At 39.6% G+C, this 14,979-nt stretch overlaps 1 protein-coding gene across 1 annotated transcript in view; it reads right to left on the bottom strand.

Moving 5' to 3' along the window:
* Positions 1–10,264: 10,264 nt before the first annotated feature.
* Positions 10,265–14,979, bottom strand: part of LOC107047820 (protein apterous) — a 55,944-nt gene continuing 51,229 nt past the window's right edge. The window contains exon 6 of the mRNA XM_015270664.2: positions 10,265–11,347. Coding sequence (XP_015126150.1) covers positions 11,138–11,347 — 210 coding nt within the window. The 3' untranslated portion in view covers positions 10,265–11,137. The remainder of the gene's footprint in view (positions 11,348–14,979) is intronic.

Raw genomic sequence — 14,979 nt, 5'->3', positions numbered from 1 at the left:
GCAGTGCGAGTTCAACATCAATTGTTTAATCAACGATCATGGAAAATGTTATGATGTTACCCAATTATTAGGGATGCGTGATTGTATAATTGAATGAATGTGAAATTCTGAAATTCAGTGATTTAATCACCAATTTTTAGGGACATCAATATTTTTCAGCGAGATCGTTACTAATTTTTAGGGGAGTTATACTGTCTCATATTTTGAAGGACCCATCTGTACTTTTTAAAATCTCAAATTTGAAAAAATTGAAAAATAATTAAGGGTGTTTATTCAAGGTCATATCTAGCATAATCATCTCATAACTCAACATAATTGTAATGTTTGGTGATGGACATGAATCACCTGGGAACGACTGGCCTGGAGAAATACGCTCCCAAAAAAATTAATTTTCCTCCTAAGAAAGTGATTCCTTGGCACAAGTAAATTTTTTTTCTCAGTGTACTCGTTTGGAGTGAAAATAAATTTCCGGCCGTGTGACGAACAATATTTTTTTCTCCTAACGGCCGTAGGCGCTGCCTTACGGCCAGAATGACAAAAAATCTATGCTCAGGTGCTCATGAACAATTAACAACACAATTTTAGAGATATTAACCGTTTCGTACAAAACTATATCAGTAGCGAAGTGGTAAAAGGAGATAAATCAATTTTGACTAGGGACCAGTTATCTATCGATATCTCGGAATCTGAGGGAGATGGCAAAATTTTTGTTATAACCTTTTTTGTGGAGCCGATTGAGTGCTACAACAAATGTAATTACGAAAATTTCGCTGTCTCCCTTAGATCCGGAGATATTCCTCAAAAACTCGTCTGGGAGATGAGTCGACGTATCTCCATTTACCACTTCACTACTGACATCATCAAATATCTCAAAACCTATTCATCCAATTTCAATTTTGTCCTCACAACCGTCTCACACTCATCAAAAAATACTCTGTGAACCTAATGATGAAATCTACTCTTAATTCAATTTCCGGAAGTCCATTTTTCCGCAGAGCCAGCCCTCTAAAAAACTCTAAATAATCGTTCGAACTGCTCCTCTTCCCACAAAGGTCGATCATTAATCCTGAAAGTACATTAATCTCCCATAAACGAAGAATTTTGTCAAAAACCTGATGGCGACCACATGTCCTCAACTTTAACCCGACTGACGCGCCCATGTCCCAGATATTCCGTCCTCCGCATTCACGTCATTTCATTCATTTCTCCCTAAACCCAGTGTCATTAGAAATAGGACACGTGTACCAAAGGCCCCGCGGACCACCCAAAATCCCCTTTTTTGCCCCAAAAATTTTCGCCCCAAACGATTTTTTTTGTTTCCGATCCCTCTGATATTTCGCGGTACCTTTTTTTTGGTTTGGCATTTTTTTTTTCAGATGGCACCTGCGGCACGCGAAAATACATGAAAGCTCGTTTGTCCAGTGTTGTAGTTATACACTGTATACTCGGCTTACTAACGAGGGTCGCTCTCGCCTATAAGCTGCCAATTAACGAGCTATGAGTACCATGCGAGAGATCGGCCATCAATTAGTTTAAATTCCCTTTCGTACTCCACCTCCACGTGAACGCTGAAACACATACCCTTTGTAATCTACCGAGAGTCGAGAGCAGGTGGCTAAGCCTTGGCCGTTGGCCAGATTTGGCCATTCCCTTGATCATTGGGCTCGTGCGTTTGACATCATCCTGAATTTTTTTGTCCCCATAATCAGGCACATTCGAATGATTTTAACGATCCCGATTACTGAAACGATAGTCGAAAATAATTATTGACGCGATAAGATTCACGCGTTCGGTGCAAATGACTTGATAAAACCCATCGCCTTATTAAATTAATTGAATCCCAATTAATTAACGCGATAAAATACCACACTGGGTGACCATCATCAGCGGTGATTGGATGGGTTACGCAACAACTCAATGTCTAGAAAAGACCAGACTGAAAAAATCGCGGAATCCCTCAGCGTCAGGGACAATGTTTTTTCTTTAGTTGAAAATTACTTTTTTCACACTGATAGACTGATTCATTTATTCCAAACGAGATTCATTAATTATTAACGAATGGTAGAGCTGAATATGACCCAATGAATATTCGTTAAAAGTTGACAAAGGGTTCACTTGAAAGGTGAAAGTCGAGTCAAACAAGGTTCCTCAAATATCCTTTTGTTAACTATTAACGAATGAACATTTGGTGAGACCGAGTACACAGAGAGAAATTTTCTAGAAAAATTCTAGTACGAGTACTGGAAAAAATCACAATCCACCGGCTGTGAAAAATTCTAGTGCTGTTAATGTAAAATTTCTTGGTATTTCTCGTAAAAGTTCGGAGGATTTCTGTGAAATTTTCATAGAAATACGGGGAAAAATTTACGTTTTCCCCAATAAAATTTCTAGGGCCGGCGCTGGAATTTTTTCCTGGCCGTCACTTTGCGCTTCTTTTCCTGCGCTAGCACTACAATTTTTCCAAAAAAATTTTCTCCGTGTAGACCCTCGTCTCCAACCAAATCCATTCGTTAACAATAACTAATTCTTTCTATCAGTGCAGGTGAAACAAGTGACACCCACGGTTTTGTCTCATTCGTACTATGCGCAGGTGATGGGGAATGAGGTGCTGATTCTCTTGAAATAAACATAAAAGAGGAAACTAAAGGAAGAGCGAGAATGAAAGGATAGCGAGATAGGAAGAAAGTGAAATGTGAAAATTCCATAGCTACTAAAAGTATCAAACATAAGATTTAAATATTATAATTAATTGAAAATAAATATCGATACTTCAATAATTAATTGTAAATAAATACCGGTAATTGTAAATACACATTGGTACTTTACGTTAATTAGCCCCTCCTATTTTTATTCATCGTTGATTGAGGCTGAAATAACTCTAATTTTCACATACTTTTATCACACTCATGCACCTCAAATTTATGTTCATTAGCATTCAATATGAATTGATGTGAATGTGCTATAATTTTCAGGTACTAGTACGTATAATTAACGCACGTCAGTCGAAAATTGATATTCTGTGTGCTAATGATCATGGAGACCATAATTTTTACCGACAAGTCTAGTAATTTTCGAGTACAGTGTCTGAATATTCCACATTATTGAACATTTTTGTCTGAATTATCCGTGCCAAATTCCGGAAATTTTCATCGTGTCCAAGTTTCACTGAACTTTCAAGAAATCTTGTTATGGAAAATTAAGTATTCTATTGATTTCCAGATCATTTGAACTGAAAATCAATAGAATACTTGATTTTTCAGTTCAATTACTCAGTGAAAATTTAGAAAAATCAGGAAAGTTTAGGGAAAAATTGAAAATTCATGTTATTTTGTTTCTGAATATTCAAGTTCCACTGAAAATTCAATCAAGTTGTGAAATTTCCATCTCACTCTCACTGAAAACTAGTGATGCCGCGAGACATTTCACGAGATCTCTCAAAACAGTACTTTGGAGGGATTGTCTCAGTCTCAGTGAACACGGAAATTTCTGGTCTCGTCTCAGTCTTGAAATGCACAGTAATGACTCCTCTTGTGATTAATCCGAGTCAATTTATCTCATCTCGGTTTTCAATGTTTCGCGTTTTTATATGTTGGCACAGTAGGGTAGTGTCCAAAAACTTGAAAATAATTATAAATACTGTTTCTTCGTTTTTCAACTTCGAATCTCCAAAAAATCTACATAAAAACTCTGAAATCGGTAGGGAAGGTCCCGATAAATCGATTTTTTAATTTCAAATCAATTTTGTTTTTCAAATTCATTACTCATTTTTTCCTAAGACGCAATTTTTTTCCCTTAGTATTATTCGAGTTTTTTAAACTTTTTTTTTACTTTTTATTGATTCCTGATCGACCCCTCGTAAACCCCTTGATTTTTTCAATTTTGGCCTTTTTTTTATGTGCCTCAATATGCCTCGGCCACCCCATTTTACCCCGGTCTCCCCTACCCCACACAGCAAAAACAAATGTCTGAATTTCACACACCCTTTGTAGACATTTTTCAGGCACTAAAAAACGTCTGAATAAAATGAAAATTTGTCTGAATTTTAGACGAACAGGTGCCTAACCATTTTCATTCATGTTTGAACTTCAGATAAATTTCCATTCTTCTTAACTAAATTGAATAGAAATGTTCTCAAACATATTGATTCCTCCTTGAACTCCTCAGGATGGAACATTCGAATTATTATTCGAATATTCGAATTATAATTACCTAAAGGATTATTTTGTAAACACATTTGTATTTTTGTCATTTTTTTATAGCAGAATAAACCACATGGTTTCGATGCTTAAATAAATGAAAAAAGATGAATTTCCATTTTATTCAAATGTTTTTTAGTGTCTGAAAAATGTCTACAAAAGGTGTGAGAAATTCAGACATTCGTTTTTGCTGTGCAACACTACAGCTTTATATTCTCAATTCAAATACATTAATCTCAATGAAAAATTTCTCCCCGCGATCCCGATGATTTTTAGACGATAACCCGCCACGTGGGCGACCCAGAGTTAATAAATATGCGTTTACAAGTAGAGGGTGGTAACAGCGATGCGTGTCTCCGGCACGCTTAGACTCCGCCTACTGCATTTGCCCCGCGGTGATGCGTGCGGTCACGTATCGCTAGCAGATACCAACACCGTGGTACATCAACCGACAAAAATCTCCTCAACCCGAGCAGACACATGTGCCTCTCCTACATCCAGAGTCTCCCCCCTCCCTCGCCCGTTGGAATATCCACACTACCCCACGATTTATTCCGTAAAATAAAAGGGGCGGAAAAATTGGGGAAAAAACCTGGCTTGGTCTCCTCCAATCGTCCACTAATTACTCACGAGTTACGATAATGTACGTATTCCCGCTGCGATTTATCGGTTTAACGATGTCTGGAATTTCTGGAAATTAGATTCAACCATTTTATATTAGCTCAAAAAACTTGCACACACACCACAATTACACCTGCTTCCTGTATTATAACTTTTTACAACTGGATTATTCATACAATTCCCCATTTCTTTTTCGCTGATTCCTTTGTTTATTTGAGATGTTTTAATTGCAAAATCTCTCCGGGCAATTTAATTTTCTCTAATGATATTTATTCATCAGCCTGACGAGGCAAACTTTTTTGCAACTCCAGGCTACTGGTTATTGGCACGAGCCAGTGGCGATGTAAAAAAAATTATCACCCAACGTTTAACCAGCAATTTTAGTTCTCGTTGTACCCAGCGTGACATTTCTCGAGACTATTACGTTGACTCGAGGCAGCAGGTGCAACATCGCTCACTGTCCTCCAGCCATATATTCAAATACACACTCTGCTGTCTCTCCTCACTCCCCGCCGAGGTTTAGCGTTGTTTTTTCACCCACGAAAATTCAATCCCCACCATTCTAAACTCACTCGGGCATCCATGAGCCCACTAATTAGCCTCGGACACTGCGCGCCTTTGCGGATCCGTGGAATCCGCAGTTGTTTGTCAACCGCGCGAGACCTCTGTGGAGCCTCCCCCGTTACCTCAATTTTTCTTTTTTCTCCAATGTGAAGCCCTCTTTGTCCCTCTTCAACACCCTTGAACACTGCCAGCCTCCCATGCGCACTCGTATCTTTTCATTTTTCTCGCCTTGAAGTTCGAATTATTAACAGAATAGAAGGTGGCACTTGTTCGGAAGCATCTGAGCGTTATGTTGGCGACGAGTGCCTCTCAGTGAGCTTCCTGTCGACGTATTTGGATCCCTTTCAGCGTGACAGACGAATCCAGGGCTCATTCAAACAACGCGAGAGTCAGCGGAGTTTTATTTTACGAGTCAAACGAACCTAATCAATACTTCAGTCTGGAAAAAAAACACGGGGATCGGATGAGTTCTAAAATTGAATACGTGAAGATGTGAAGTTGGGACGTGCCGTGAGGAGCGTGAAATCCATTCGCATAGGGGGACCACTTATTCTCGGAATCAATGAGGCACGAGGGATCCAGTCGTATTGGAGAAAAAAACGAAGAAAAATTAAAGCTGAATGTGGTGAGCGATCGTTGACGAGAATGTCCAACCCCGGATCGGTTCGGACTGATAAGGAAGATGATCGATGCCCCTGGATCGGTGACAACGAGACACGCGTGACGACAAGGGTTCAAAATGATAGCGTGGGTTTCAGAAATGAATCGTGACTCCGGACGTGTTCTGATGGTTTGTATTACGGATATCCATCGCGGCGTGAGATCGCTCTATAACCTGTTGACGCCCATCCCTGGATGCCTCCGGAGCATCGATGTCTCTCTTTGACCATCTGTCATCCAGAATTTCGTTGGGGACTAGCCACCCAAAACATGAGAGCCAATCCATTGGTAATTCCGGGGGAGAGATCGTTATTTATGTTTGATGGAAGATCGAAATGCAGTTGGAAATCGGTTGGATTTTTATTTTTGGACAGGACTGCAGTTCTTCTCACACGGACTGGTGGAAAAAAAATTCTTTTGATCATTTTTCCAATTAAAATTTCAGTCAATGGAGTTCCCGCAGGAAAGAAGATATTAATTCGCAGATATATCAAAAATATAATAAATTAATAAGGGAGATGTCCCTTATATCTCCGGAAACAGACAATATTTTAGATACATCCGTTGAATATTGTTTTTTTGCCAAAAAATATGTCAACGGGGATATATTTTTTCCGTACGCGTTGGACCATTCTGCGTTAAGGTGTGTACGATACGTCTAGACGATACACTGAGAGAAACAAAGTTTTTTCAGAAGTACGTCTTTACTTATATCAAGAAACTCGTGGCTGGATAATTTTCAAGATCAACATATCTTGCACGAAGGAAAAAAAACTTCCGTCGAGAAATTTTGTGCTTGTCTTAATGACGAGGACGATTCCTTGATGATAAGAAAGCAATTTCTCATCCCAAGGTAAATTGAATTAATTCATTTAATAGTTTTTAGCCTCAATTCTGAGTTTCTTGAATGCAAAAACCATTTGAATTGGTTTGAGAACTCGTTTTCTTGATATGGACCATTTACCCTCATCTTTCGGAGAAGTATAAATACTGTGCGCTTGGTAATTTTTGATCCAGAAATTTCTTGATACAAGTAAAGACGTATTTCTCGAACAACACTTGTCTTCTCAGCGTAGTCAACTGATCGCAGAACGAAAAAGTTTTGATTTTATTAAAAATTCCAACAGTGTAATATTTATGTTGCCCTATATATGCATATTGATACCGTATGCCACCTCCACATTAGCGTATAAATCTCACATTTAAGTTGGACTTATCTTTGAAGACAGGGGAAAATATATAACGCGCAATATATCCGAATTACACGTTAAGTACTGTCACGCATATTTTACCTGTACCTGCGATGAGATATTGTAGTTCAACTCAACTGCTGCTCATTTGTTTAACATCAACTCTCTCCACTAGAACGAATAATAGCTCATTTTTTCCGTCATTACCAATTAATCCTTAACTGCTCGCACTTTTCTAGCATCTCACTCGCTCTACAGTGGCACTCTATACGTTGCGTATGGTTTGGCAAGGACCCCCGCACCATGCGATCATACTTAACGGTTAAATTACATCCTTTCTTATGACAAAAAGTTTATGGTTGCCATGAAATTCGGCTTGACTTGATCGTGTTTGACTGCTTTTCATGGCGATTTTTGAAATGCACGGAGAGAAATATTCAGTAAAAATTATGGAACTCACAATTCACTCACCGTTTACGGAATCGATTCAGAAAATTTAAGTGACGGTATCGTAATTTTTCACAGGAGATTCAGATAAAAATTACGGAACGATCTGGAAAAATTCCGTGACAGGTCCGTAAAATTTCCAACAACCACCTTTCGCTCCGGAATTACGGAAAACGTATCTTTTAGTGAGTATTTCTCTCCGTATAGTTATACATACCTTACTACACGGAGAAAAAAGTTGGATAAAAATTACCTCGAATATCGTGACAAATTGTACTGTACGAATGGTAATATGGTGGAGCGAAATGTAATTCATTGAAAAAGTACTGGTTTTTAGTGGATATCTTATGATGTTCTCGGTAAAAAATACGTCTATGGATGCAAAAATTATCCTCCTGTTTAGTAAAATTTCCCACACCAGAAAGGGATTATTTGTTTTGTACCCATCTGCAGGTCATGGGGACGGTCGGAAGTGAATTTTTACCAAACGGGTGCGGTAAAAATCATTCACCGTTACAGTAAAATTATACGAAAAATTGGAGCCATTATTCACGTTCACTGGGATAATTTATGATGGGATACAGCGTAAATTTTACATTTTCCCGGGCCACCGGAGTAAAATTCACTATTAATCTCGCACTTCTTCTCCTATTTAATATGAAAAAGCACTAGAAATCGAGGTTGCTCCACGATTACTTGACCTGTTTAATAATTTTTCTCCAACTCTTTTCTCCATGCAATACTCGACACTAATAATAACTATCTATAGTACATTAGAGTACAAGGGCACAAATTTCGTTTTCGTGAGAAGACCCGGTAAACCGTTATTCTAACCTCGCTTCGCTCGGTTTGATCGCGGTTTACGGGCCTTCTGACGAAAAATTGCATTCATCACACGGTCCAAAAGTATTTTCTGACGAATGTGATTATAGCCTCGCCTTCGGCACATTCGTCAGAAAATACTTTGTGGACCTTGTGATGAAAATAACTATTTCGACGAATGTGAAGTTTACAGGCCGAGCCGAAGGCGAGGTCTATATTCACATTCGTTGAAAACGAAGTTTATGCCCGAATGGTCTATACTATTTTATGCCACATCGTGCGATAAACTCGACTTATTGTACGGCGTGCCATAAATAAAATTTTATCAATTTATGTTACAACAAATGCATTCGAAACGCTAAAAGAACAAGATCTCAACGACCCCTCGATTTTCCCCGCAAAATTCAAATCCCCGCATCCCTGAAACGATAAACCCCTCCCCCCCTGGATGATTCATCCCGACGAAAGCGCCATCGCCGCTCTTCAATACTTGAGGGATAAGAACCGAGTGAATCGCCGGCCTCCCATTCATGGTGGCGTTTCCCTTGGCGTCGGCTAATTAAGATCGTTGGAATTGAACAACGTACCGTGTACGTGGGAACACGGTTTTATATGCGCTATGGGTATTTCTCAGTTAAGTTGAATAAAACACTGTGTGGCTGCTGTGAGACGCACGGATCGAGGAAGGCGAGGGGGTGGGGAGGATAGTTAGAATGAGGTAAGGCCCGTGGTTGAAGCAAATTGTACAACATAAATATCGTACGTACCTTGCAATGCGTACGTACGTGGAAATCCTGAGCTATGCGTCTTCGCTACATTACACGGGAATCCACGGTAAAGCATTCTAACGCTTTGCTGACTCGCGCGCCGATTCCACCTTCATACTGTACATATATTTCCAGGGAGCAGGACTACCAGAGTTGAGAAGCCAGCGGAGAATCAGCTACCGTCGGCGGTTTATTTGCCCTCTTCCCCCCCCCCCTCCTCCTCCACCCCGCCAACATGCCCAACGTGTACAGAATGCAGACGCCGGATAATCTCAGTTGGAGATCGAAGAGAAGCTACCGAGATATGTGGCCATCATCCACGACATCTTGGTAGTCAATGTCGTTGAGTTATGAGGCGGGTTTTAAACCCATTCTCCTTTGTAATGTTGCAGCTTAAAGTCCACCTCTGCAATCTGTTACGCTACCACTCTGTTGGAGAAAAGAAGAGAGAGAGAGAGGGGGGCGACACGAGACAAGAAGTCTATGTCTTTTTCCAACGGACAGCAGTGGACAAGTGTCATGATGAAAAAATAACGACAAAAAAAAATTTCATACTGCTTGTGATGTTGCACAGTGCGAAACTCACGTATACCGGACGTATATGTAACAGTTAATCCAAGAAAATAGGTACAGTGACTTTCTACTTGATCCCCATCGTGATATCGTCCCATACTTGGCCAACTCGAATCCAAGTTAGTTTCACCTTCTTGTCCCTTTGGAGAACTGCGAAAGAGCTGGGCACCCATCGGCGCTTGATCCATCGCTTCTTGGTCTCATTTTTCTCTCACATACTTTATTCTTTTTTAGGCGGCTCGAATCGACAGAACCCAAGCTGCAAGTTCTTCATAGTCAAACGACTTGATTTATTCGATTGGTGGAAGAAACTGTTTCTTTGGGTCTCTGAGGAGTTATACATGGAGTATACACTGTTGCTCGAGATGGATAAACAGGTGGTGGTAAGGTTTTTTCATTCAGTCGGAAAGAATAACTTCGGTAGAATATTGTCAAAATATATTCAATGAAAAAAGTCATTTTGTAAAATTATAGGCAATCGTCACGATCGATTTACAAGGATAATAGATGATAGGTGGTTTTTGTTTTTTTATGATAATGTTCATTATTATTACCTCCAGCTAAAAGACCGCAACCTACTGCAATGCATCCCTTACGACCTTATTAAAATTCTGATGTGTCTCTGTGTAGTTGTGTACTGAAGGAGCATATTATGATTCACCTATTTGTTCAATATTTACAGAAAATGAATTACACTGACTCACGGTGTAGCTAATAATTAAATTTCACTGGCTGAATAACTCTTACAAATAAATATGTTCACTGTTATACATCTTTTTTTTCTCACATTAACGAGGTGCGATGAAGGATCCTTGTATCCTTGTATAATTCGTCTCGATTGTTGTGTTTTTACATGTGCAAAAAGTGTTTTTCATCCGTCAATTTAAATAAAGAACATTGTTCTTGCCACAATTACTCAGATTTCTACAAATAAATACATATAATCCTCGTTGTTGAATCTATCTATAGTACAGAAGACGATAAACTCGTCATTTTATTACAATAAATTTATCTTTCTCCACATATATATATCATCTTTTATATATAAGCTATATCTTAATATACAATTCACATACGACTACACGCACTAGTCTAGTCATGGGCAGCAATGCGTATGTTATATTTTACAGACAATTCCCCAGAACTCTAAATAAATATTCACATCATCAATTTCTTTTTTGTTCACGGGGAATAATTATTAGACAGCCGTTGTAACGGGACGAAAAATCCCACAATAGTCTCTTACCAGTTTTTCGAAAACAATTCACAGAGGAAGTTTTGTTAAACAGGTACGAAATCACGCACAATCAAGCGATCCGAGGGATGCTGGACTGTGTGGTCCCATCATAAATTGTGGACTCATTGGTGGCCCACCACTTCCTGCACTATTACCGTACAGTTCAAGGTCATTTAAGGAGCCACCATCAACACCACCGCACTTGTCTGACTTGCCCTCCTGCTTGAGGACCATACGTCGCCATTTTGCGCGTGCGTTTTGGAACCATACCTGCGGAAGGAACAAACATCACACCATTACACTGTTGAAAAAAAATGAAATTTCGTGGACAGTTGACTGCCAATTTTCAGTACAGTGACACTGAATGCGATTTAGGGGGAAAAAATCATGAAATTTCAGGTTTCATCAAAAATTCAGTAAAATTTCAGAATTTTAAACGGCATAACACGAGAATTCCTCAATTTATTTGAATTTTCAATCTAATATGAATATTCAGTGTCAAATTGCATTGAATTGTCAGTGAAATCTGAAATTTCATGATTTTTTTCCCCGTAAATCGCATTCAGTGTCACTATCCTGAAAATTCAAGAATATATTTACTAGAATTTCCTGGTTTTCTATTCATTTTCAGGGAAAAATGGAACGGAAATTTACAGTTTGATTTTTCCATGAGAGACTGAATTTTCAATGACACGATTTCCTGAAATTTCAGTGAACTTAGAACACGATAAAAATTTCCGGAATTTGGCACGGAAAATTCACAGTTAGAAAGAAAATACAGATAAAATCTGATGCGCCACCGGTATTTTGCCAGGGGACTTCATAAGATGAGTAAACTCCGTGATTTTCCATTTGGCGCACGAAAAAATGTTTTTTTTTACCGTCAATTTTACGACATTTCAACAGAATTCAATCTATCGTAAAACTCTCGAGAAAACCGGTAAAATGACTGGGAAACGTAAGAAATTATTCTATGCGTCGAAATCAAATTATCTCGAGGCTACAGGAATGAGCAATAGGGAAGTTTTGGGTTAAATGGATCATTTTGAAGTTGAAATAAAAATTGTTTTTTTGTAGGAAAAATCATTTTTCTACAAATTTTATCTGATACAGTTAGGCTCCCCTACTTCGCTTCCCCCACAGTCATGTCCATATTACACCATCAGAAGTTTACTGTAATTGATTCAGTAGAGTTCCGAAAATTGTCGGGATTTTCCCGATTAAACGCGCGACATTTTCTGAACAGTCTGTACAATCGGATTCTTTCAAAAATTCTTGATCGATACGGATGTGAAATCCTTCATCGGACTCATCGGGAAAAGTCTTGCGATCACCAGACTACTTCCGTTTCCTTTCTCTCCGTGCAGACAAAAATTTTTACCAGTCTAGAATGATTGTTATCCAGTTGATTGACCGTAGCAAATCAATTTGTCTGGTGTGTAATAGGATACATAAAAAAAGTGTCGAATAAAAACAGTGAAGCGAAGAAAGATAAAGAGCTGTTAAAAGTGTTGTGACCATGTGAAAGGACTTGACAGTCATTGGCATTCTCGTTAGTGTGAGTGTTTTTTTTTCCTTATACACCTTGAGGGATAATTAATTCACACACAGTTAGCTGTCGCCTTAGAGCTCAATCTGACCTTCGGGGCAAAACAAGGATTGACGGGTAACGCGTGAACACTAACTAATCAACCAGTGTAAACACACCACCATAATCGGCGTTGGTGTGATAAATACTATCAGACATCCGGTGAACAACTGATTTCACTGGTGTATCGAGTGTGAAAATAGATTGAGGATAATGAGTGAAAAACAAATGAAATGAGTAATAGTGACTGAAATGGAGCACTGCAAATAAGGGCATGGAGTATGGATCCACCATCTTTGCAATCATCAGTATCATTTTTTCGTTTTTGTGTTAGAGGGAAACGACAGACAGCAGTCTCCACCCCCGATGAATTCGCTGGAGAATCCCCAACGGCAGCTACACGGACGAAAGGACGAGCCAACAAGGGGAGAAAGGAAAGTTGAACACACAGCAGGCGGTGGAAAGAGGCGAGTATTCGCGCGTCTCGCGATCAATATCAACCAAGATGGCGTACACTCCCAAGACCCCTTCGTTTCTACGCCAAATACAATAGGTGTCTCCCTCGTGCCCCTCTCCTTCACTCTCCTCACAGCCAGCACTTTCCACTCTCTGGCTCTTCCCCTTCTGTCCTCCATACCTCCTTCTGGGATTCTCTCATTTCGTCTTTCTTTTTCTCATCATCTGTATTCATCCAGCAGGTGGCAGACTGTGTATCTTTAAGCCGAAGTACCTCGAACGTTGGGTTTTCCTAGGGAGTATAAAAATCCCGGCGCTCAAGGAGAACACCCCTGAGATATAGAAAAGCCCCCAATCCCTGCGCGATATAATGAACGACTTGTATAACTCGGGTTCTTAAGAGAATACACTGGGTTCGCTAGTGATTCAACGATGATTCCAGTGATTTCTATGCACGGAGAGAAAAATTCAATAAAAATTACCAGAAAAAAAACGTAAAATTACGGTTCGAAACGTAATCCGCGAGCGAAGTAAAATTCAATAAAAAGTGTGAGTCGCACGGAGAGAAATTTTTTAGAAAAATTCTAGTGCTAGCACGGGAAAAGAGGCGCAAAGTGACGGCCAGGAAAAAATTCCAGTGCCGGCACTAAAAATTTTATTGGGGAAAACGTGAATTTTTCCCCTTATTTCTGTGAAGCTTTCACAGAAAGTTTCTGTAAGATTTTACTTCTTCGGGAAAAATTACGTGACAATTTCGTACTTTATTCGGTGATGAACCTGAAAATTCACAGAACGTTTCAGATTTCTTCTCTCCCATTCCTATAAAAATTTCCGGAAAACGATTTTCCATTGCGGATTACGTGAATTGTTCCGTAATTTTTACTGAATATTTCTCTCCGTGTGTGCATTGTCCAGGAATACACGGTTCAAGGAGTCAACAAGTCACCCTTCGTTTATTTACCCCAGACGATGATGGAACATTTCGAGTTTCTTTTGTCTCCAGAACAAAAAAAAAATGAAAAATGGAGACAGCCGAGTGAAATACGTGAGATACATCTTGCTTTGGACAGAAACCTCTCCGCTCTCTCCCCATGTTTTTCACTCTCCACCCTCATTTTTTGTTCTTTTCGTCAACAGAATGATTTATATATTGGAGTGTAAATGATTTTTTTGTCCTCATAATAAGAGAAATGTGGCAACAGTTACAGGGACTCACATCGTTTTAACGAGGTTTAGAGAAGCTGCGGTACACCTCTCTCACTCATCATCATTCTCTCTCTGTTTTGAGGCTACTGTTGTTGCGGGCCATACGCAGAGTTGACGTAGAAACGCGGTTAACGAAGGAAAGCAACGGCGTCGACGGAAATATCACGAGAAGCGCAGCCGTTCCGCGTGGACCGGGACGCACTAATTGGGAGTGTGCCTATATACACCACGCGTGCCCAGAACGTATCTCGCCCCGTGACTATATTTTTATGGGGTCGAGACTCCTTTTTTCCCCGAGTTCTCGTGGAGAAATGATGTAAAAAGAATGAAAGCTCGAGGGGAACAAAAAATATTATGAAAGATGAAGAGAACAAGAGAAGGTAAGAAATTCAGCAAAAAAATGTTCTCACGAAAGAAAAAACAAGACGACATTGCCGCGGTCGATTCGTCTTGTGGAGCGTTACGCTTCGACTGTTTTCATCATACTCCAGTACTCAATTTCTTCTGGGGACTAGCCAAGGTATATCCCATCGGAGAATAATTCACCCGTAGGAATAATTGTCAAGCCACTTCGCCAGAGATACCGGCGACAGACATAAAACCCCACTTGAGACAAACTTGATCCTTTTTCTGATTGGAGCTTGAAGGGAGA

This window comes from Diachasma alloeum, unplaced genomic scaffold (genome assembly GCF_001412515.2).
Source record: "Diachasma alloeum isolate Michigan unplaced genomic scaffold, Dall2.0 Dall_scaffold_78908, whole genome shotgun sequence".
NCBI lineage: Eukaryota > Metazoa > Arthropoda > Insecta > Hymenoptera > Braconidae > Diachasma > Diachasma alloeum.
This window is presented reverse-complemented; position numbering and strand designations above follow the sequence as displayed.